Source organism: Schistocerca americana, chromosome 5 (assembly GCF_021461395.2).
Source record: "Schistocerca americana isolate TAMUIC-IGC-003095 chromosome 5, iqSchAmer2.1, whole genome shotgun sequence".
Classification (NCBI taxonomy): Eukaryota; Metazoa; Arthropoda; class Insecta; order Orthoptera; family Acrididae; genus Schistocerca; species Schistocerca americana.
Window position 1 is genome coordinate 223,792,063 of NC_060123.1, and position 26,052 is coordinate 223,818,114.

At 39.5% G+C, this 26,052-nt stretch overlaps 1 protein-coding gene across 1 annotated transcript in view; it reads right to left on the bottom strand.

Moving 5' to 3' along the window:
• The window catches only part of LOC124616674 (ran-binding protein 9), a 232,461-nt gene that overhangs the window by 10,859 nt on the left and 195,550 nt on the right, over window positions 1–26,052 (bottom strand). Inside the window, exons 6-7 of the mRNA XM_047145004.1 lie at window positions 20,638–21,117; window positions 2,265–2,440 (exon numbers count right to left, since the gene is read on the bottom strand). Coding sequence (XP_047000960.1) covers window positions 2,265–2,440; window positions 20,638–21,117 — 656 coding nt within the window. The remainder of the gene's footprint in view (window positions 1–2,264; window positions 2,441–20,637; window positions 21,118–26,052) is intronic.

Below are 26,052 nucleotides of genomic sequence, written 5' to 3' on the forward strand. Positions count from 1 at the left end.
CATCATTTGTTTTGTCTTAAAGTGTATGTATTCTGAACTCCAACATAATGAGGTATGCAAATAAAATAACCTCCTCCACACCTGCCAGCATGGATATCAAAACCTCACCCTCCTGAAATCCGGTTCATTATTTTCTCACTGAAAACCATGGATGAAGGAAATTAGGGCTACAGTGTTCTTTAACTTGCAAAAAGCATTTGACTCTATATCACTCCACTGTTGATTAATGAAAGAATGGTCACATTGGAAATCAAATGGTCTTTATGACTGGGTTGAGGATTTCTTGTTAGGGCGAAGCAGCACCTTACCTTGAATGATCAGCATCAATTGGTGAAGAGGTAGCTTCGCGTATGTCCCGGGAAAGTGAATTGGGACCATAACTGTTCATGTTGTATATTAATAACCTGGCTGACAATATTATTAGTAGCTTCAGACATTTTCAGATGACACAGTCATCTATAAAGACATACTACCTGCAAAGCTGAACAAATGTCCAGTCAGAGCCCGGTACAACTCTTAAGTGGCTTTAAGATTGGCAGTCTGTTTGAAATATCCATGTTACAAAACACAAAAACAGAAAACTGTAGGTCTATAATATCACTGCAGTCAGTCAATTGCTACAAATAACTGTGTATATTGGTTTGTGAGGATATTAAATAGGAATTAGCACATAGGTTCAGCTATAGGTAAATCATGTGGCCGCTGGATACTGGGGAAATACAATTATTTTACAAAGGAGATTGCTTCACAGAATACCCGTGGCCCCATCCTAGACAATTGCTCAAGTGTGTGGGATTCATATTAAACAGTACAAACAGGAGATATTGCATGCATGCAAAGAGGGCAGCGTGAGTGATCATAGATTTGTATGATCCAGAGGGACGTGTCACATAAATTCTGAAAAAAAAATCACATACGACAATGTCAGGTTACTACGAAGGTGGAAGAAAACAGATGCCTACCGTTACTACACAATCTCATGAAGGAGAAGCCTGATGGGCATGCTAGGGCATTCCTTCTACAAGAATAAGATGCACATGGACCCGTACCTAAACAGCAACAGCTGTTACCATCCAGTTCAACTCGGATCTATACTCTCAATCCAAACACAAAGAATGCGATCCAGACACAACAAGAAAAATCCACATGCCGAGTTACGGCTTGTCCACAAAATGTTTCTCCCACCAAGCACGAAGAAGAAAGAAAACAATCCAGAAGAAGAAACCAAGCACTTGGGAATGCCTTCTGTATGCAGGGTCACTCACAGCCATGATGGTCAGGATAATGGAGAAGCACAACATAAAAGCCATTTTCTGCTCAATGGTTAAAATCAAGAATATGCTTGGGTCAGTCAAAAATTAACTAGGGTTATAAGCACCTGGTTCCTACTGCATCAGTTACACATGTGGAAGACAGTACATAGGCCAGATACAACGGTGCATCTTGTAGTGCTGTTCAGAGCATGTGGAGACTGTTTTGCCTTGGCCTACCTGACAAGTCTGCTACAGCAAAGCACGGCATCAATGAACAACACATTTGATTTTGAACAGATGGAGGTGTTGTGCTGTGTAGCACCAGTGGGTTTTGAGATTTGGTCATCAAAGAGGCAGTGTAAATAAGAGCACACAATAGTCTTATCAACAGGGATTGCATTTTCCAATTGAGCTCCACATGGTGAGCAGCATTAGCAAAAACATGTTCGGAATGCTCCGACATTTCTTCTGGAAACAAATAACTGACCTTCCCATTGGGCACTCAGCAGAGGAGTCTGTAGTCCTGTGGCTATAAAGGAATGAACTGGACATGCATCCACCAATGCTTTGCCTGAAGATGATGAGTGGGCAAGTTTTTGAAATGTCACTCACCTAGTAACACGAGAAGATACCTTAATTTAAACATAACTATGGTAAACCGCTGTCGGGAAGTTGTTTTCAACAAAGTCAAATACAATGCTCAAGATATACATTTTCATATGAATGAAATGCATCACATTGTTGTTCACCAAATTGGGGTCACAAAATGTGGTCTCTCAAAAATGTAAAAGTATGAAGTTTTAATACATATGTATGTAATTTGTTGTTCCTCTCTCTCTCTCTCTCTCTCTCTCTCTCTCTCTCTCTCTCTCTCTCTCTCTCTCTTTTTTTTTTAGAACAGAAAATGTAGCCCGAAATTCCACAAACAACCTAGGAAATATTTCTTGCTTCAATCCTGATTTGGAACCCATTTCCGACATAAATAATTTGAAGATTAGCCTATTAACTTACTTGTAACATCTTCTTGTTGGCCTCACTACGGCCTTGCTCTTGCCGAAGATGCAGACTCATGTTGTACAATTCTCGTCCAAATTCCAGCATCCGTTCAACAGCTGGTTTGCTACCACCACATAGTTGTCTCCTACTACTGCTGACTGGCTGTACAGTGTTAACAGGAACATCCACTTCTGTGAAATTGAAACAAGTCGACAGAATTCTTATGTTACTTTTAAGCAAAATTGAGACTTTTTCAAAACATTGTACAAATACATCCAGGGCAAGTGATTAAAATTCAGAACCTGATTTATTTTCAGTCTTACAGAGATATTTATAATTTATTTGGAGATTACAAACATTATTGAGCATACAGCTCTCATTACCAGAACAAATGTTAGAAGTTTTGGGCTCAAGACGGTGGCATAATATCATCGTACAACCTATGATACCTTCAATGTGGGCGAACAACAAGTTAAGTAACTGGACTGGAATCTAAATGTCTGTGAGAACTGATAATTACTGAACAAAATTGTGCTTCTTAATATTGTTAGTTACTTGTTCTATAGTAAATCATACAATTACATTTGTAGTAACTGATTTTAGTTTGAAAGCATTCAATCATGCAATTCATTAACCTAAACATTGGTTGTTTATCATAGTAGCTTCTCCACACCTGTAACTGTTTTCACCAATAGACAGTTATCAGTTATGAGTCACAATGCGAAATTTTGCACCACAAACTGAACAATAAACATTCTCATCCTCTCAGTTACAAAAGAGACGTTTCGTCTATATTTTATTATTTACTTTGCAATTGCACAGATTTTTTATGTTTTTACCAACATTGTTAATTGAAAAATACAAGGTCATCTTATACTCTCACATTAAATTACTGCTGCCAAGGTCAACATTTTTACATTGTTTAATAGATTGATGTACAGATTATCTTACATTTAGAGTTGAAGCTTTGGCTACGTTGAGATTATGTGCAGCTTTATTTTGAAGAGTTCCAAGATTAGGTCGGGCAAACGATACTCACACTTGAACAGCCTCAAGATTTCTGATACGCTGAAGCGCTCAATACAGTATCAACCTTGCTCAAACAATCACATGACATTTGACTTGTGGCACTAGGGCAAGGAATATATAAGAAACTATGAACTAGCCTCCACAACAATCTATTGCTCTGATTAAAATTTGACAATTTTGTGATGCACAAGGGGACATAACATTATATTCTATCGTTCTATACACTCTTGTATTTAAACAGGTTTGTAATGAAAGTTCGCACACATGTATGGGTACCTTATACAAAAAGTAATGCTGTTTCTTAAGTGAAGGTAACATTCGAAAGCCCCCCCTATGAGCCATGGACCTTGCCACTGGTGGAGAAGCTTGCGTGCCTCAGTGATACAGATAGCCGTACTGTAGGTGCAACCACAATGGAGGGGTATTTGTTGACAGGCCAGACAAATGTGTGGCTCCTGAAGAGGGGCAGCAGCCCAGTAGTTGCTGGGCAGCAGTCTGGATGACTGACTGATCTGGTCTTATAATATCAACCAAAACAGCCTTGCTTTGCTGGTACTGTGAATCGCTGAAAGCAGCCGTAATTTTTCCCAAGGGCATGCGGCTCTACTGTATGGTTAAATGATGGCATCCTCTTGGGTCAAATATTCCAGAGAGAAAACAGTCCCCCAATTGGATCTCTTGGCAGGTACTACTCAGGAGGCTGTCGTTATCAGGAGAATGAAAAACTGGCATTTGATGGATCAGAGCATGGAATGTCAGATTCCTTAATCAGGCACGTGGGTTAGAAAATTTAAAAAAGGGAAATGGATTGGTCAAATTGTAACAAATTTCCAAGGGCAGATGTGGACTCTGACCACAATCTATTGGTTATGAACTGTAGATTAAAACTGAAGAAAATGCAAAAAGGCAGTATTTTAAGGAGATGGGACCTGGATAAACTGAAAGAACCAGATGTAGTAGAGAATTGCAGAGGGAGCATTAGGGAACAATTGACAATAACAGGGGAAAGGAATGGTCAAATAGGTAAAAAGACAGGGGCTAGTAGAAATCCTTGGTTAACAGTATAGAAATATTGAATGCAATCAACAAAAGGAGAAAATATAAAAATGCAATAAATGAAGCAGGCGAAAGGAAGTACAAATGTCTAAAAAATGAGATTGACAGGATGCGCAAAATGACTACGCAGGAATGGCTAGAGAACAAATGTAAGGATGTAGAAACATGTCACTAGGTATAATACAGATGCTGCCTACAGGAAAATTAAAAGAGACCTTTGGAGAAAAAAGAACCACCTGTATGAATATCAAGAGCTCACATGGAAAACCAGTCCTAAGCAAAGAAGAGAAAGCAGAAAGGTGGAAGGATCATATAGAAGGTGTATACATGGGAGCTGTAGTTGAGGGCTATATTATGGAAATGTAAGAGGACATAGATGTAGATGAAAAGGGAGATAAGATACTGCATGAAGAATTTGGGAGAGCACTGAAAGAACCAAGTCGAAACAAGGCCCCAGGAGTAGACAACATTCCGTTAGAGCAACTGATAGCCTTGGGAGAGCCAGCCATGACAAAACTCTTCGATCTGGTGAGGAAGATGTATGAGACAGGCGAAATACCCTGAGACTCAAAGAAGCATATAATGATTCCAATTCCAAAGAAAGCAGGTGCTGACAGATGTGAAAATTAACAAACTACCAGTTTCATAATTCATGGTTGCAAAGTACTAATACGAATTCTTTACAGAAGAAGAATGGAAAAACCGCTAGAAGCAGACCTCGAGGAAGATCAGTCTGGATTCAAGAGAATGTACAAACACGGGAGGCATTACTGACCCTACGACTTCTCATAGAAGATAGGCTAAGGAAATGCAAACCTACGTTTATAGCATTCGTCGACTTAGAGAAAGCTTTTGATAATGTTGACTGGAATATTCTCTTTAAAATTCTGAAGGAGGCAGGGGTAAAATACAGGGAGCGAAAGGTTGTTTACAATTTGTACAGAAACCAGATGGCAGAGTCGAGGGGCATGAAAGAGAAGCAGTGGTTGAGAAGGGAGTGAGAAACGGCTGTAGCGTATACCCGATGTTATTCAACCTGTATATTGATTAATCAGTAAAGAAAACAAAAGAAAAATCTGGAGTACGAATTAAAATCCATGGAGAAGAAATAAAAACTTTGAGGTTTGCTGATGACATTGTAATTCTGTCAGATACAGCAAAGGACTTGGAAGAGCAGCAGAATGGAATGGACAGTGAAACGAGGATATAAGATGAACAACAAAAAAAGCAAAATGTGGATAATGGAAGGTAGTTGAATTAGATCAGGTGATGCTGAGGAAATTAGGTTAGGAAATGAGACACACACAATATCAGACGAACCTTACTATTTGCGAAGCAAAATAACTGGTGATGGTCGAAGTAGGGAAGATATAAAATGTAGATTCGTAATGGCAATAAAATTGTCTCGGAAGAGAAATTTGTCAAAACCAAGTATAGATTTAAGTGTCAGAAAGTGCTTCCTGAAACTATTTCTACAGAGTGTAGCCATGTATGGAATTGAAACATGGACAATAAACAGTTTAGACAAGAATAGAATAGAAGCTTTTGAAATGTGGTGCTACAGAAGAATGCTGGAGATCACATGGGTAGATCACGTAACTAACCAGGTGGTGCTGAATAGAAATGGGGAGAAGGGAAATTCATGACACAACCTGACAAGAAGGGACTGGTTGGTAGCAAACATTCTGAGGCATCACGGGATCACCAATTTAGCACTGGAGGGAAACGTGGGGGTTGAAAGTTGTAGAGGGAGGCTGACAGATGAATACAGTACGCAAATTCAGAAGGATGTAGGTCGCAGCAGTTACTCAGAGATGAAAAGGCTTGCACAGCAAGGAGTAGCACGGGGAGCTGCATCAAACCAGTTTTTGGACTGAAGACCACAACAATGACAACAACTAGAAAAACAACAGCAGCATTCAAAAGCGAAAAGTTGTCCTTCAAAGAACATTACTTGATTCTCAACCCAAGTCAATATTTTATTTGGTTATGAGAAATTTTAATGATTTACTAAGTGGATTACAAATGCAAAATTTGGTCACTGTTTAAGTATTAGAATACTGGGTAAAAACATTACCTGATTTAATCAGTTTTAGAACATGATGGTGACATTCAAATGAAACAAGAAGAAAAACTCCACTGAAGTGCCGGAGAAACTGGTATAGGCATGCGTATTCAAATACAGAGAAATGTAAACAGACAGAATACGTGCTGTGGTCAGCAATGCCTATGTAAGACACCAAGCGTCTGGCACAGTTGTTAGATTGATTACTGTTGCTACAATTGCCCATTATTAAGATTTAAGAGAGTTTGCATGTGGTCTCATAATTGGCACATGAGCGATGTGACACAGCATCTCCCAGGTAATGACGAAGTGGGGATTTTCCCATATGATCATTTCACAAGTGTACACCTAACATCAGGAATTCAGTAAAACATCAACATCTCTGACATGGCTGAGGCCGGATAAAGATCCTGCAAGAACAGGACTGAAAACAATCATTCAATGTGACAGAAGTGCAACCCATCTGCAAACTGCTGTATATTTCAGTGCTGGGCCATCAACAAGCATCAGCTCAAGAACCATTCAACGAAACATCATTGATATGGGCTTTTGGAGCCAAAGGCCTACTCGTGTACCCTTGATAACTACATGACATAAAGCTTTATGCCTTGCCTGGGCCTGTCACCTCATGAATCCATGGACCCTGCACATCAGCAGGGGACTGTTCAAGTTGGTGGATGCTCTGTAATGGTGTGGGGCACGTGCAGTTGGAGTGATATGGGACCTCCGATATGTCTAGATACGACTGATGGGTGACACATATGTAAGCACCCTATCTGATCACCTGCATCCATTCATGTCCACTGTGCATTCCAACAGACTTGGGCAACTCCAACAGGACAATTTGACACCTCACACATACAGAATTGCTACAGCATGGCTCCAGGAACACTCTTCTCTCTTTAAACACTTACACTGGCCACAACACCCCCCCCCCCCCCCCCCCCCCCCCGACATGAACATTATTGAGCATACCTGGGATACCTTGAAACATACTGTTCAGTACTCTATACTCTTACGGATTTATGGACAGTCCTGCAGGATTCCTGGTGTTATTTCCCTCCAGCACTGTTTCAGACATTAGTTGAGTTCAAGCCATGTTGTGTTGCAGCACTTCTGCATGGTCGTGGGGGCCCTACACAGTATCAGGCAGGTGTAGCAGTTTCTTAGGCTCTTCAGTATAATGACTAACAAATGAAATAGATCGTTTTGTACTAACTACAACTATTATGATGAGAATAAATTACAGCGGCACAATCCATCATGGCAATAGTTCTAACAAATGTCAGTAGATTGGGGGACGAGCGAAAGTTTGAGAACTGGATTGATTGACTGATTGGTTGGCTTAAGGGAGGGAACCAAACAGCAAGGTCATTGGTCCCATCCGATTAGGGAAGTATGGTGAAGGAAGTTGGCCATGCCCTTTCGAAGGAACCATCCTGGCATTTGCCTGAATCGATTTAGGGAAACCACGGGAAACCCAAATCAGGATGGCTGGATGCGGGTTTGAACCGTCGTCCTCTCGAATTTGAGTTCCATGTGCTAACCATTGTGCCACCATGCCTGATTCAAGATTGAACTGAACTGTGATCGTAGCCTTTTCTTTATGTATTAGTTGGTGGTGTTATCTATGATCTGCACTCTAGCACATATTGCAGTCCGTGTTTAACAGATGCTGAGGCACAGCACTACACAAGAGCTGGAGGGGCAACAGTGATACCAGCTTGGCTGAGAACTACGATGGGTGGGGAGGGGAGTGGTGAGCAGACAGCAGATTTCGTCATAGTGCCAACCAAGGAATCTATACCGCATACTTTGGCTTTTTATGAACATGCACCACATTTAAAATGCAATTTGCCCAAATCCATTTGAATTGACTTTAAAGCTGGACAAATACACAGCAATAGTACATATTTCCGCAGAAGCTGGTGAAAGTCGAGATAGGTGTCAGTGGTGTACTTAACATGTTCCCTTCAGCAATGTTGTCAATTCTGACCAAAGGAGACATATCAGCTGCTGTTCTGCTGTTCTATACAGCCAATGAGACAGCAGCAGGCAGACATTATGTCTGGAAGCCAGAAACATTGTAACATTCTCATGACAGTATAGAAGTGAAATCCGAAATGTATTTGGGGGGGGGGGGGGGGGGGGGGGGGAAAGGCAGCTGTGTTCTCAGGCCCTCCTATAACCACAACCTCAGGAATCCCAATGTATTCAGAAAGAACAGCCAAATATTTGTGACAACAAAGACATAAATTTCACAATTGTAGTGATACCCCAGATGATAGGCTTAGGAAGCAAAAAAGCTAGTGAAGATAAAAATTAATTAAACAGTTTCTTCTGTTTATATTATTTCTCCCTGTATTATCAAAAGGTAGGTAATCGACATGGTGTAAGTTTAGATTAGACATAATGCTAACATTTCAGGCATATACTTTATATTAATAAAACAGTTTGTAACTTTGATTAGTCAGAATATTTTAAAAAAATAGGGGTAGTCTTATATTCAGGGGTGTCTCTCACTCAGGTAAATACAGTAGGTAGAAAATAGAAAAATTTCATATTGGCAGATTTTTATAATTAGGTGGCAATGGCTGAAGAAGAAAAAAAATTTATTTTTTTTAGTTTGAAAAATGCCCAAGTGGGACTACATACACCTTCTGTTCTATTTTTTTGTGATATGTAAACATATTTGGATATATCTGAGAAGCAGTGGGATAATTAGATGATTTTGACTTGACACCATGCCAACAGATGCATAACATTTGCGGAATGAAGTTCGAGTGGTCCATCAGAACTAGCTTATTAACTGTAGTAGGAAAAAATATCTCTCTTCCCACATTTTGCAATTTTAAAGTCAAGATGCACAAAAGCAGCAACAGTAGTTAAACAATAATAAGTCAAGTAGTTACAATATGGCCAGATGCATATCAGTTTAAAAATAAGTACAGTGCAACTTCAATTTTACATTTTTCACGATTCTACACCATAAATTCGTAGCCCTTCTGAAAAACCCATAAGGTCAATGTTAAATATTCCCCAATTTTACATTTCTTCCTAGTAAGGCTTACCCTGATTCTAAGTTCTTACTCAATGTCTTGCTTGACTTCGTCCCATTTTCTTCCTATTGATATTTGATGTGACTGAATGGGTTGTAAGGGGCATGAAAGACAGATGGTTTGCCCCATGGGTGGTGGCAGAGTTGAGTGAATATTTTAAGCTGTTCCGGAGAGTGGAGACGTAAGAGAGGGAATGGTGATGTGACCCATGATCAGTGTTGCCAACACAACTTGCAATGTTTAGCTTCACCATGCAACTATGATACAACTACTGCTAGGTTGCAACAGCAATTGGAAAAACAAAAACAAAAATTGATGTCAATTGTTCCGGACCAAGCCAATATGCGACAAAGGGGCCCAGCTGACTCCTTTTCTTGTGAAGTTTATAGGTCACACTCTCTCTCTCTCTCTCTCTCTCTCTCTCTCTCTCTCTCTCTCTCTTTCTTTTTGCAGACATACTGTATTCAGCACCACTATCAATCATCAACCTTTTATTGGCTGGCGACTTGTTAAGTCACCCAATAGCCAGCACACCCACCACACCGCACTAACACATGTAAAATGAGATTGCCTGCTGGACCTATGGAAGGGGGGGTGGCTCTTCAATGATGGGAGTATAGATCGGGGTGAAACCATTTTGTGAAGTGCTGAAAATATACTTTTCATGCATATGTGCTATGGCATAAATGTCACATGGGAATATAAAAAGGGTTTTGCAACAGCACATTTTAAAGATTTTTGTATTCAAATCTGACACAATACAGCTGTAAAAACTACACAGGCTACTGACATATATATTTCGCACCACACACTAGATTGTAAGAGATTGGCAGCAGTGATACAGGGTATGAGGTGAAACTGTAGAGCCCGAGCTTTCTTTCAAATTTTACATTTTACACAGTATACAAAAATTCACTGAGCCAACTTCTAATAAGCTTGTAATGTACACGGGGGAAGCAAACCCACTTTCTCACGTCTCTGTTTCTCTCATCATGCCTAAAATAACACTTTGATGTGGCAAGCATCTAAAGTGTACCTCATAAGAAAAGCATCAAACAATAACAGCAATGGTGGCAAATTTTGTCATTAAGTAGATGTCTGCATTTATGCTCATGGTTTAACCACTTAGCTGGTGTAATATTTTTGTTTGAATTCAGTATGTTCATCAAATTTTGCTTTTTTCTGGATGAACACAAAGGAAAGATCTCTCAAAAATGCGTGTTTTTACATATAATTTATGGTCATAGCTTACTGTAAAATAGCTTGATTACCTTGTACCCAGATATCAATTTCAATTTTTTGATTAGTTTTTACTTATTGTTACACACTGATGAAATTCATTACCACAAATTGCTGGATAAACACGGCAGTGTACGGTTAATTTCCTTCACTTACACAGATTTTTTACAATATATTGGAGAGGATTACGATTTTCAATCATATGGCCAAGTAAGTGATTATATATATTAATGCTTTCCTCGATTCTGAATATTTCTCAGTTTTGCGTTTTTTAAGTCTGGACTGAATGAAAACATAAAATAGGGGTTTCATAGTATTCAACATTGTAATTGTGTGTGTGTGTGTGTGTGTGTGTGTGTGTGTGTGAACTCTCAAATCATTATAGACAAAAAATCTTTCCCTACATAATGCAGCTAAATGTGACTCCAATGCACACACAATAGATGTAAAATTCACTGTATTTCAATTCAACAATAAAATGTTTCATAAATTATGTTTATAATGTTTTACAATCTCTGATCAACTGATAGTAACATATTTATTTTATTTCTTTTTCCCACATTCAGCATTGTTAGTTTCTTCTTTCCCAATAAAATTTGAACCTAGAACAATTGTTTTGTTGTCAAACTACTTTACCAGTGTTATCTCATCTGGGCTGCACATTCCTTCTAAAAATCCTCTTTTCTTTTTCAGTGCCTCCTTAATCAGCATTAGAGGAGGATAAGCAAAACTGTTGACTGAGAATTACAGCAGCATAAATGTTTTCTTGTTTCAGTGCTTGGAAAAGCTTGTATGAAGAAAATAAAAAACATCAAAATATAGTTTACACCTCTTCTCTATTTTTATTCTCTGTTCTAACTGTAAAACTACTGTTGGTCCTTGCCCAAATGCCTCTAATAAGGATTCCTGAAGTTGAGTTGATGCTCTATGATTAAGAATAATATAATCTTTGTCCTCCATTACCACACAACATGAACATTCTGACAATGCAATGAGTTGCCTTGGCCCTTACGTTCTGTTTTCACAGAGAGCTGCACTGTAAATGGGATGGAAGAATGTTGGACTTATTGTGTAAGAATAATCACATTTGTAACATCATGTCCCAATACTTTCAAACTACAGGAAATTTTAGAGTTCTCATAATTATATGAAGTATATACAATGTTTTGAGGAACAGCACTGTCCTTTCTTTCTAATAAAATCTGTTTTGTATAACTAATTTCTTTGTTGGCAACTTGATAACTTTCTTGACTCTCACTATAATTTGTTGTCATTGTCATTATGCCTATCACTTTCATTATTTGGCAATATCTGGTCATTGGTTTCTTTCCTGTTTATTTTGTCAACCCCCACTCTCACTTTTTCCTTTTGAAGTACTTGTCTTCGTCTTTGTTTTTGTATTGTATTCATCTCATAACATACATTCACAGATCATCTGATCATGCTGTACAGGAGACACGTCAACTTTAGCCTTATGATATACATAATTACATAATGGCGTAACACAACTTTTTACCAGTACAGATTGATATTATTAAATTGTTTTTCTCATGATGATGATAACAGAAGGATCCTAATCAGGATGCAATTTTTCATCTTATAACAAATCAAAATCTGACACCTTCCCATTCACAAGCCCCTCTAAAAAGGTACCTGCATCTCTCTCTTCCGAAATACTGGGTTTTTTTTTGTTTTTTTTTTTTTGTTTTTTTTTTTTTTGACATTATGAAGACAACTTAAAAATTTTAAAAAAAATCACAAATATTAATTCTACTAGTAGTATTTTTCTATGTATAACAATATACAGTAGGCCTATCCACGTTGTTAATAATTGGACCTAGAAGGCTTTGCCAATTTTCTGAACTGTAACACATTATAACCATTACTAGTAATACAACAGTCCTGTCTGTTTTGAAGAAATCTCAATCAAAGCTCATAGAAATTGCTTGAATAAGAAATAAATAGTTACAACAGGCTCTACATATCAAGTAAACACAAAAAGGTTGAGTAACATATTGTGCTCAAGACCTCATGGTTACAATTGTACACTTCCTATGGACTGAAGTAATTAATTTCAAAATATTTACTGTTTTAATAAATAAACTTATCAGTCAACAATTTATAATGCAAAATAACAACAACAACATTCAATTATACAGTAGAATAAAACTAATCAATCACTTACGTGTATTCTGTCGGTCACATGGTGCTGCACACTCCTACAGTCATTTGTTGATATTTTTATAGTGATGCACAACACGTGGCAGCATTTGTGCACGAGGAAAAGACTGAACATTCACAAACATAAGTACGAGGTTTCAACTAAGAAAAAATATTTCTGTTGCAGCTAAGAGACAGTAAAAATTAATGTACACAATTGTAACTAGTGGGTCAGAATGGGTTAATCTGCAGGAAGTTTCATTGTAGTGAACATTCCACTGCAGAAATACTTTTTTGCTTAAAATATACAATTTGCCAGAATAATGAAAACTGAACAAAGTGACTACAATATGAATGACATGGTTTTTGTGAGAACTATTTTTATAGACAGCAGGTACTGAACAGGTCCTAAAATATCAGCAATGAATTGTTATCAATTGATAAATGTTTACAGTACACATTGCTTACAGTAAATGCTTCAAAAAATTCCTGTTCTTTATCTTTGAAAAGAAACAGAGCGGTCAACAGGAGTGAGACACACACACTTAATGTGTAGCATTTGCTATGCTGTGAGAAACATGGGCTTGAAAAACTGGAATGAAGTTGCTCATTTATAATGACTATGACATTCCTGATGTTCAGTCCTTGGTAAAAAATGATACAAACATATATTTATCCTGGACTGTTACAAGACTCAGAGTAATGGTTATAAAAATAAAGTGACAACAGATTGTGTGTGGAGCTCCACCAAGTTGTCTGGTAGCAGCTTACAGAAATATCGGGTGGAACTCACAAATTACCCAACAAAAATTTAATACCTGATGCTGTCTGGTTTAGCAAGTCTAGATTAGCAAAAGAAGCCTCACAAGATACAGGGTGTTTCAAAAATGACCGGTATATTTGAAACGGCAATAAAAACTAAACGAGCAGCGATAGAAATACACCGTTTGTTGCAATATGCTTGGGACAACAGCACATTTTCAGGCAGACAAACTTTCGAAATTACAGTAGTTACAATTTTCAACAACAGATGCCGCTGCGGTCTGGGAAACTCTATAGTACGATATTTTCCACATATCCACCATGCGTAGCAATAATATGGCGTAGTCTCTGAATGAAATTACCCGAAACCTTTGACAACGTGTCTGGCGGAATGGCTTCACATGCAGATGAGATGTACTGCTTCAGCTGTTCAATTGTTTCTGGATTCTGGCGGTACACCTGGTCTTTCAAGTGTCCCCACAGAAAGAAGTCACAGGGGTTCATGTCTGGTGAATAGGGAGGCCAATCCACGCTGCCTCCTGTATGTTTCGGATAGCCCAAAGCAATCACACGATCATCGAAATATTCATTCAGGAAATTAAAGACGTCGGCCGTGCGATGTGGCCGGGCACCATCTTGCATAAACCACGAGGTGTTCGCAGTGTCGTCTAAGGCAGTTTGTACCGCCACAAATTCACGAAGAATGTCCAGATAGCGTGATGCAGTAATCGTTTCGGGTCTGAAAAATGGGCCAATGATTCCTTTGGAAGAAATGGCGGCCCAGACCAGTACTTTTTGAGGATGCAGGGACGATGGGACTGCAACATGGGGCTTTTCGGTTCCCCATATGCGCCAGTTCTGTTTATTGATGAAGCCGTCCAGGCAAAAATAAGCTTCGTCAGTAAACCAAATGCTGCCCACATGCATATCGCCGTCATCAATCCTGTGCACTATATCGTTAGCGAATGTCTCTCGTGCAGCAATGGTAGCGGCACTGAGGGGTTGCCGCGTTTGAATTTTGTATGGATAGAGGTGTAAACTCTGGCGCATGAGACGATACGTGGACGTTGGCGTCATTTGGACCGCAGCTGCAACACGGCGAACAGAAACCCGAGGCCGCTGTTGGATCACCTGCTGCAGTAGCTGCGCGTTGCCCTCTGTGGTTGCCGTACGCGGTCGCCCTACCTTTCCAGCACGTTCATCCGTCACGTTCCCAGTCCGTTGAAATTTTTCAAACAGATCCTTTATTGTATCGCTTTTCGGTCCTTTGGTTACATTAAACCTCCGTTGAAAACTTCGTCTTGTTGCAACAACACTGTGTTCTAGGCGGTGGAATTCCAACACCAGAAAAATCCTCTGTTCTAAGGAATAAACCATGTTGTCTACAGCACACTTGCACGTTGTGAACAGCACACGCTTACAGCAGAAAGACGACGTACAGAATGGCGCACCCACAGACAGCGTTGTCTTCTATATCTTTCACATCACTTGCAGCGCCATCTGTTGTTGAAAATTGTAACTACTGTAATTTCGAAAGTTTGTCCGCCTGAAAATGTACTGTTGTCCGAAGCATATTGCAACAAACGGTGTATTTCTATCGCTGCTCGTTTAGTTTTTATTGCCGTTTCAAATATACCGGTCATTTTTGAAACACCCTGCAGATGTTCCCATCACACCAGCTGTACTTCACCAATTATGTCCATTATCACTAGATTTTCTTTTTGGTATATGACTCAGAAAGCCTGTAGAACAGCAGGAGAAAAATATTTTACACCAATGTGATAATGCAGAATGATAATGCCATTTGCTTTTGTGTCTTCAATAAACGTAGTTGTACAAACCTAGGTGCAGATAATCTCAGAAACGATACATAAATCCACTATCAGCTTCTCAGTTCAGAGTTTATTATCAAATGACAATGAGATAAGGGTGTTGTCAATTCAGCATGAACGGACAAGATCTGTTACATGAACTGACCCTGGACAATACTTCAACGTACTCCACATGCATAGCACATGCACATAGCTACTACAAAACTTCACCTGAAAACTTTAAGAACTATTGCATCCGAAGAGCAGAAACACACATCTGAATCATGAGTTGGAGATACCATGTCACCCTCACAACATACCCACAACGACCCCATTAAGTTTTATTTACATTCCCTCCGCTAACATGCCTTCGCCCTAGCCAGATTACGCTCCCATATTTTATTTACTCAGGCTTGTCTGACAGGCCTCACACTTAAAGTTTCCATCTCTGGCTGTAACCCTTCTTTCCATCAGTCCGTATACCAGTTCCAAACTGAACAATCCATAGCCCTCAGCCGCCTAATCATTCACCTACACATCAACTCAGCCAATGAACACACCCGTCAACTCCTATCCCTAATGAAAGTCCTCAATCTTTCCTCTCCCACATCCACACCGGCTGTTCAGAGCATCCTCCTACAGGCCAACTGCAAATCAGAACAGCATGCCACCCTCCAACTCACTATCCGATCTCCTGGTCTCCCACCTTCGGAAAGGCAACTCACTCACCCTCCACAACCTTTCCAACAAACCTCAACCTCCTCTCATTGCACACAGACCCAGTCTCTCCCATCTACTCAATCTCCCACTTCCAGCTCCCCTCCCCCCAAAACCTCAAAATTCTAATCAACACAATCTGGAACCACAACACCCCAATTCAGTAGTTAACCTTTCCTCCAAACCTCTCTCCGAATCCAAAACCTCTTTCCTATCTAAAGGCCTCACCTTCAGCCCTACTCCCAGATTCAACCAAACAGCCCTCGTCAAAGATTTACTGTCCTACACTCTTACTCTCTGCTGGAAATATCACTTTGCCATGAAGAAAAATAATCCTAATCCTACTCCTAATGATCCAACTCCCCAAGACACTATCCATATTGAACCCTGCCTGGAACAGTTCCGTCCTCCGTCACAGTGGGACCCACCTCCTCTTCCTCAAAATCACCCTCTCCAAACCTTCCAGGAATTTCTCACTTCCAGTCTTGTCTCTCAATCCTCCTTGAAAAACCTTAATCCTACTCCCAACATCACCACAGCTGAAGCCCAGGCTATCAGTGATCTGAAACCTGACCGATCCATAGTCATTCTTCCGGCTGACAAGGGTTCCACGACTGTGGTACTTTATCATTGGGAGTATGTGGCTGAGGGACTGCGTCAGCTTTCAGACAACACTACATACAAAGTTTGCCAAGGTAATCCCATTCCTGATGTCCAGGCGGAGCTTCAAGGAATCCTCAGAACCTTAGGCCCCCTACAAAACTTTTCACCTGACTCCATCAACCTCCTGACCCCACCGACACCCCGCACCCCTTCTTCTACCTACTTCCTAAAATTCACAAACCCAATCATCCCGGCCCCCCTATTGTAGCTGGTTACCAAGCCCCCACAGAACATATCTCTGCCTATGTAGATCAACACCTTCAACCCATTACATGCAGCCTCCCATCCTTCATCGAAGACACCAACCACTTTCTCGAACGCCTGGAATCCTTACCCAATATGTTACCCCTGGAAACCATTCTTGTAACCATTGATGCCACTTCCTTATACACAAATATCCTGCACGTCCAGGGCCTCACTGGGATGGAGCACTTCCTTTCACACCGATCACCTGCTACCCTACCTAAAACCTCTTTTCTCATTGCCTTTAGCCAGCTTCATCCTAACCCACAACTTCTTCACTATTGAAGGCCAGACATACCAAGGGAACAGCCATGGGTACCAGGATGGCCTCCTCGTACGCCAACCTATTTATGGGTCGCTCAGAGGAAGCCTTCTTGGTTATCCAAGCCTGCCAACCCAAAGTTTGGTACAGATTTATTGATGACATCTTCATCTTCATGATCTGGACTCACAGTGAAGAAGAACTCCAGAATTTCCTCTCCAACCTCAACTCCTTTGGTTCCATCAGATTCATCTGGTCCTACTCCAAATCCCATGCCACTTTCCTTGACGTTGACCTCCATCTGTCCAATGGTCATCTTCACACATCCGTCCACATCAAACCCACCAACAAGCAACAGTACCTCCATTATGACAGCTGCCACCCATTCCATATCAAACGGTCGCTTCCCTACAGCCTAGGTCTTTGTGGCAAACGAATCTGCTCCAGTCCTGAATCCCTGAACCATTACACCAATAACATGAAAATAATTTTTGCATCCCGCAACTACTCTCCCGACCTGGTACAGAAGCAAATAGCTAGAGCCACTTCCTCATCCCCTCAAACCCAGAACCTCCCACAGAATAACCTCAAAAGTGCCCCACTAGTGACAGGATACTTTCTGGGACTGAATCAGACTCTGAATGTGGCTCTCCAGCAGGGATACGACTTCCTCAAATCCTGCCCTGAAATGAGATCCATCCTTCATGAAATCCTCCCCACTCCACCAAGAGTGTCTTTCCGCCATCCACCTAACCTTCGTAACCTCTTGGTTCATCCCTATGAAATACCCAAACCACCTTCCCTACCCTTGTAACCGCTCCCAGTCTAAGACCTGTCCCATGCACCCTCCCACCACCACCTACTCCAGTCCTGTAACCCAGAAGGTGTACACGATCAAAGGCAGAGCCACGTGTGAAAGCACCCACGTGATTTACCAACTGACCTGCCTACACTGTGAAGCCTTCTATGTGGGAATGACCAACAACAAACTGTCCATTCACATGAACGGACATAGGCAGACAGTGTTTGTTGGTAATGAGGATCACCCTGTGGCTAAACATGCCTTGGTGCACGGCCAGCACATCTTGGCACATTGTTACACCTTCCAGGTTATCTGGATACTTCCCACTGACACCAACTTATCAGAACTCCAGAGATGGGAACTTGCCCTTCAATATATTCTCTCTTCCCGTTACCCACCAGGCCTCAACCTCCGCTAATTTCAAGTTGCCGCCACTCGTACCTCACCTATCATTCAACAACATCTTTGCCTTTGTACTTCCGCCTTGACTAACATCTCTGTCCAACCTCTTTGCATTTACATATGTCTGCCTGTGTCTTTATATGTGCGGATGGATATGTGTAGGTGTGCACGAGTGTGTACCTGTCCTTTTTTCCCGCTAAGGTAAGTCTTTCCGCTCCCGGGATTGGAATGACTCCTTACCCTCTCCCTTAAAACCCACATCCTGTCATCCTTCCCTCTCCTTCCCTCTTTCCTGATGAAGCAACCTTGGGTTGTGAAAGCTTGAAATTTGTGTGTGTGTGTGTGTGTGTGTGTGTGTGTGTGTGTGTGTGTGTGTGTGTGTGTGTTTTTTTATTGTCTCTATCAACATACCAACACTTTCGTTTGGTAAGTTACAGCATCTTTGTTTTTAGATATATTTTTCCCACGTGGAATGTTTCCCTCTATTATATTCATATAATAAATTTTACATTTATTTAGTTATGTAGTGAAACTGTGTTATTAATAGTTCATTCGATTATATGTTGACAGAATTTGAAAAATTACTGAAGGATAAATGCCTACTAACAGACGAGTGACAAACAAAACTAACAATAGAGTGTAAAGAATCCAAAGAAGAAGAAGAAGAAGAAGAAGAAGGAGGAGGAGGAGGAGGAGGAGGAGGAAAAGAAAAAGAAAGTGCCTCATCCACAGTTTGACTTGCAATATACAAAAGAAATTAATTTCTGAAATGATATTAGCTGAGAGCAGCAATAAATATTTGTCTCTTAACATTAGTATTTAATTACACTACATGATGGTTGTATGCCAATTGACTGTAAGGGCTCCCACAGCCACATCTGGCTGTGTAAGTACTTGCAAATGATAGCTGAATTCATACTACTAATAGAGGCCTCACACAAATGCTGACTTAATATACAGGGTGATTTCATAATGTCACAAACTTTCAGGGATGATAGAAAAGGAGTAACTGTGTCAATTTGAGGTAAGGCACCCTGGTCCAGAAAGGACATCGTTCTGATACTTCTAACAGTGGAATACATGTGACACTGCTCTTGATGCTAAGATTGTAGGGTAGGCAACTCTCAGAGGTGAACTATGAATAAAAACAAGAAAAATAGGTATCATAAACATAGGGTCTAAAATGCATATCTTTAGAGCTATGAACACTTTTCAACTTCACTATTGTGAAACACATCTCTTCTCCTGAAGAGGTGGCCATAGCTCTTAAGGTATGCATTTACTGGATGTCTTTTTCTTGTTCTGGTCTACATTACGTCCTTGAAAAATATGGAAACCAAAGAGGTTGCAGTCGAAGAGTTGTGTTTCATAATATTGAAGATGAACAAGTGATCATAGCTCTAAATGCATACATTTTGGAGCCCATGTTTACTAGACTTTTTTTCTTGTTTCATTAGACACTTACAACGCTGAAAGTTGCCTATCCTACAGTCTTAGCAACAACAACACAGTACAAGAAATGCCATTGCTAGATATATATGAATAATTTTTTAACTCAGTCATTTACAAACTAGGGTCCTTTATCTCAAATTGATACACTTACCCTTCACCATCATTCCTGAACGTCTGTAAAATCATCACAGAATTACCCTGTATACTGATACATTCTTGTATAGTGTTTATATATTATGTGCTTTAGCAACATATTTGCAATAGAGGTTTGTTCTTAAATTTTTTATGAGACTACTGAAAAAAATTAATGATTAGAAATGGGTTTAGCCACTGAAGCATTTTATGTAAATATGACACTGCAATTAAATATTGCTGAAATACATGAAAGAAATTATCAAGTCTCTAAATGCTTGTATATTTCACTGAAACATGTGAAAGAAATTCTCAAGTCTGCAAATGTGTATATATTTCTTTTCATTTTCACTCTTCTGCTTTTTATGACAAGCAAAGGGACTTCAGCTCTGAAAGTCAAGTCCATCGCCTTTCACACCTTACGACGACAACAACAACAACGTTCCATTTGTTTGTCAAGTATGGTCAGTTACACACATATAGAGGTTTGTATGATTCATTTGAGATGTTTAACTTTTAAAACAAGCAGCTCACCCATTTCCTCCTCCTGAATTTCTTCTTCAAGCCGATGACTACTGCCATTTTGGTAACCATTCGTGGAGTGGCCATTCCTAGGCTCCTCCATGTCAATATCGGCATCACCGGCACATGGTGGTGGACGGATGATTTCACTGCTGCCATTCATTGCCATGTTCATATTATTGAGGTTGTTTTCTTCCACTGTGTTTCTTCTGGCTTTTCCAACTTGCTGACTTGACGAATTTGAAGGTGGTGATGGTTGAGGAGGCGACGTAGGTGGTGGGGCCAAGTGGTGTGGAGGCGAGGAAAACGGTTGCCCTCTAGGGCAACGTGGTGGGCAGACTTCCGAGTCAGAGCCATTCACCATCTCTACAAATTGCCTACACTTTAGCAGGAACAGAAGATTCTGATCTCGTTCCAGCAGACCTGGGTACAACTCGCTTGTTGTTTCAATTGCTTCACCCATACGTCCCGCCAGCACCAGTTTTAAAATTCCTAGAAAATAAAAAAGGAGACACTAAAAAAATTCAATATTGGATAATAACAGAAACAATATGAAAAATGAAGGAAATGGTTTTCACTCAGTAGTGGAGTCAACTCAGTTTCATTCAGTGAAGCAAGAATCAATGCTGTTACCATATACACTAATAACTAATTAATTAAAGAGTTTTAAAAATTTATGCGACTTAACTGGAGTCTTAAATTAAGCTTTTTTACAACCTACAATTATGATAAAACCAGCGTAACTATTTTCTTTTTTTTTTTTAATGTAATGTATCAGTTAATGGCTATCTATTAAGACACTGTCCATCTCAAATTTTACAAAACCTTTAAGCAACACAACACTACATGGGTTTAATGACATTACTTAGAAACTAGCTTTTTGGTACCAATTAAAAACACAGAGCATATATAGGGACAAAGGGGGAGGTAGGGAGAGGAGGGACCTGAAGTGGAACAACATAAATCCACACCTCAAAATAAACAAACCTGGAGGTGATGTGTGTGTAACTATGTTCTGAAATATAGCTAAGCATGAAAAAGCTGTAAGAAATGGTTCACTGTTAAGTCACAAGTATGCTTACAGGATAGAGTGCTGTTCCTAGAAAGTGCCTTAAATATCTTGGATACGAAAAAAATTGCGGAAAGAAAACTTGTGAAACTGATGGAAGTATGCCATCTGTATTTATTGTTATGTTCTGTTGATTCTTGCATATAAGGAATATCCCCATGTAATCCTCATTACCGAAGTAGAACAGATTCTAAGAAGTGGGTGAACAAAGACCGGACTGATTTCTGACACTTTACAGATTACTATCTGTCAACTAAATCGAGAGAAACATAAATCTAGTTAGTATCATCATCTGAGTTTTTGTAATTCAACATGCTTTCAACATCAAGTCCATGAGATGCAGGTTGGGTGGATCTGAAACAGTCTAACAATGCATTCCAAATTTAGGGTCTTCAATGCAGATGGAGCAAAAATTCAGAGAAACATATGGTAAAAATGAGTTAGCTCACTGACAGCTTTACATCTAGAGAATAATGAAATCATGGGTACTGCAATACCAATGAAATCATGGGTACTGCAATACCAACGCTTCATTCTTTCAGGTAACTTCTTGTACAAGGTAATATTTTATGAGCAAACAGGGAAGTTAAACACCTTTGCCTAAAATGGAAAAAATCTGAGTCATTCACTTTTTTAAAATATATTTTGATGATCAGTTTCAATCTGGTACACAGATGATCTTCAGATCTAAAACTAGTGTTGCACAGCACAGTTTGTTCAAAAGAATGCAAGTGTGCTATGATCTGCTAGTTTTAGGTCTGAAGATCAATTGGAAGAAATGCAAGTCATAGGAACACCATAAATTTCAATAACTCCCATATGATTTATGTTGTATGGATTCTCTCCTCAAACACCAGACTGACTGAACCTCATAATTTTGCACAGTTCTTTGAGCACATCATGTGGCCCCTCAGTCACTACAGCACGAGATTTTACCGTTCACCTTTCCTGTTTTGGTCCTAATTTGCATTGTTTCTCTTGTTCACTTCCTACATTCCTACAATATTAACAATGGCAACTGCCACTTTCTCCTACCCACGTAACCCTGTTTCCCTTTTAACCATCCCATCTTAGTTTAGAACCTATCGCACCCCAGCAAGAAAAGTACATGTTGGAAAATGGCAATTTCAGTTTATATCACTGAAAAATGTTTGAAAGGCTCCAACATCATGTAAAATACAATGTGATTTACTGCCAATAGCACTTACTTGAAATTTAAAGGAACACTGTACTATTTCAAAATACGTTTTATGGAATTTATTCTTTAAGTCAAGTTTTCTCAAGCAGGTCTATTGCATTTTAGTATTGTGTCACTGTTCTTGTCAGGGTGTGATCGTACTCATGTAAGTGACACTATAGTTCTGGAAGAATGTGTACATAGGTGTAAGGTTCCCTCTCTGGAGCAAAACAAGGAAGGAAAGAAGGAACCTTAATCAGAATGTAACATACCACCAACATTGAAATTGAACTGAGGGAATGAAATTAGCCTTCTGTACTTTAAGAAGTTGCCTTAGAATTCATCTGAAGAAATTAATGAAAATCTAAATCAGAATGGTGAAACTAATTCCAAAAATTGAGTGCAGTGTGTTAGTCATCATGGTACCTTTCTCAGTAGGAGAAAAAAGATCAAAAGACTGAACAGTCATTGTTAGTTCTTATGTGCCTCTCTACTTCACAGGATTTGTTTAGATGATAACTTTTTATTACTTTCTAAACCATTATTTATATACTGTCCATGGCTCAAAATTACTGTCTATACTTAAATTCTTTTCTATCATAAGTACGCAAATTGTTCCACACATTAATTGATAAATATAATTCGTTCACAACTTCTTATCTGTTCCGCTACAGATCTAAATCTTTGAAATGATGAGCTATGGGGTATAAACTGGGTCTCATCTCTTTAAAAGTCATCAGATGCATTTTTGGTAGACATTTGCAGTTTAATTTTCACAGTGCACAGATACACTCAGCCCCAACAAATAATGCCAAGTGTCAAAGGAAAATACTGGTCCGATCCTTGTTACAAACCAAATGTTTACTACAGGAACTGTACATGCCCAAACAATAGATCAGCCCAAATAGTCTACTGCTTTATTCTGTTTAATCATATGAATAAACAGGGACAGCAAAACATTACCAGCCAGTACTCCAGCAGAGACTGAGTAGCATTGCAGTAGCAGACATACATATCAGCACCTGCCAGCATAAGGAATGGGACAAGCCTGGTATAGACGACGTACCAGACAAATTTTTACAGATACGTGGAACCAGACACATCATTATAATCAAGATAACATGAGACTAAAATAAGATAGCTCCATCAAACTGGCAATTCTACTCGCATTAATAAAATCATTTTGTTTACAATGAGAAACAGACCTACATCATCTGTTGAACCTGGGCATCACATAAAAAAGGTGCTGAGTAGAATTTGTTTGGACTGACTCTACACACTGTAAAAACAGAACTGCGTATATCTGCCAAATTTCCAGATGAAATTCACTTATTGACTTGTGATAGGCATGGGGTGTTCCGGTCATCACAGATGGAGAGAAAATCACCCATGAGTAAGTAGAGTCCTACAAATTCTGAGGATAGAGTAGTATTCCACCCTGTTTCAACTCCCACTGTGAGGAATACTGTACATACATGAATAATCTAGGCATATTTTTTCTCCCGCGTTTAAAGATGAGAAATTAGGCTATGCATACTAATTGTAATAACGTTCGTACTGTTCCTCCTTCAACAATAGATCCCATTACACTGAAGTGTTGTTGCAGCCTCAGTCTGTGATGTGTCAGTACCATGTTAGAAGTGAAGTATTAACCATCCGTTAATAAATTAACATTCACAGTGTCTGTTACTGTGGACAGCTGTTGACAGTTGTTTCTCTGGTGTTTTCAGTCAGCCTGAGGCTATAAATGAATGCAGTCCACTGCAGGGGGCACTCCCTACTGGTGTTGTGCCCAGCATGCACTAGCAACCTCGTTATTGATAGAAAATGACACAGAAATGACCTTAACAGCTGTCCACTGCAGTGAAAGCCATGCACCACAGAATTGATTATGACTTACAAGTTATCATTATTGCCCATACACAACTAAAGAAAAACTTGTAGTTATTGAAAAGGCAGAGAATACTGGAAACTGTGTAGTGGGAAGAAAGTACAATGTGAGCAAGAGTTGCATTCAAAATTGGTGAAAAAACAAAATGCGGCTTCAAGAAATGAACAGTAACTGTGAGGCATTTTGCAGCTGAAAAGGGAAGCAGCTGGACCATAAAAAGAAGACTCCGCAATTGTGTAGATACAAAGTGACAATTTTGATTTGCAATGACAAGTGAAATGTGCTAAATCAAAATAATGGCTTTATCCAAAGAACTAGGCATCACCGTTTTCAAAGCTAGCCAGGGCTGCTTATCAAGATCTTTCTTTCGAAATGGATTCAGCTTCCGGAAGGAAACTACTATCACTCAACAGCTTCCAGAGGATTATGACGAAAAAGTAGTAAATTTTCATCGCTACCTCATAAATTTGTGCATCCAACATTCCTATACATAATCGAAAATTGGTAATGCAGAGCAAATGACTGCCTATTTTAAGATGCCACTTAACACCACTGAATATGAATGGGAAATCCAGCATCATTATATGAAGTGGCAGTAATTAAAAGCAAAGGTGTTCTGTGATTACGTGCGTAACTGGAGGTGGACGGAAGCTACTACCTTATGTGATATTTAAAAGGAAAACTAGTCTGAAAATACCATGAAAGGCACACTGGTCAAGAGTGAATCTGAAAGGGAGATAATGACCTTACAGTTGACTGGGTGATGCATGTTTGGCAACATTGCACTGGTGCATTACTGAATTTAAAAAATATGTTTGTCCTGGGCAGCTTCTGTGGACATAGAACTGAGAAAGTGTGAGACAAGTCACAAAAAGGGAAAACTGACTTGGTCATTGTTCCTGGAGGTGTAACATCTGTACTGAAACCACTAGATGTGCATATAAATTGGCCTTTCAAAGCTGCACTTAAACAGAGATATATGCAATGGATGGCAGATGAAAACAACAAGTTCATGCCGAGTGGAATAAAATCAACACGCCAGATTGGTCCTTACCGCTAGTGACGATGATGAACAGAATCATTATGTTCAAATATTTTTTCTATATATAAAATCCTAGTTATAGCCCCCTCAAAATTAAGATGCTTGGATTATTTTATGTCATGGATTATTCTTGTATCTACAGTAGATGTGATTATATTACATTAAAAAGCTATTCTTGCATGCCTTACAACTAAGAGTAAATAAATAATTAATGTGGAAGTTTCAACTGCAAAATTCACATTAGCTCA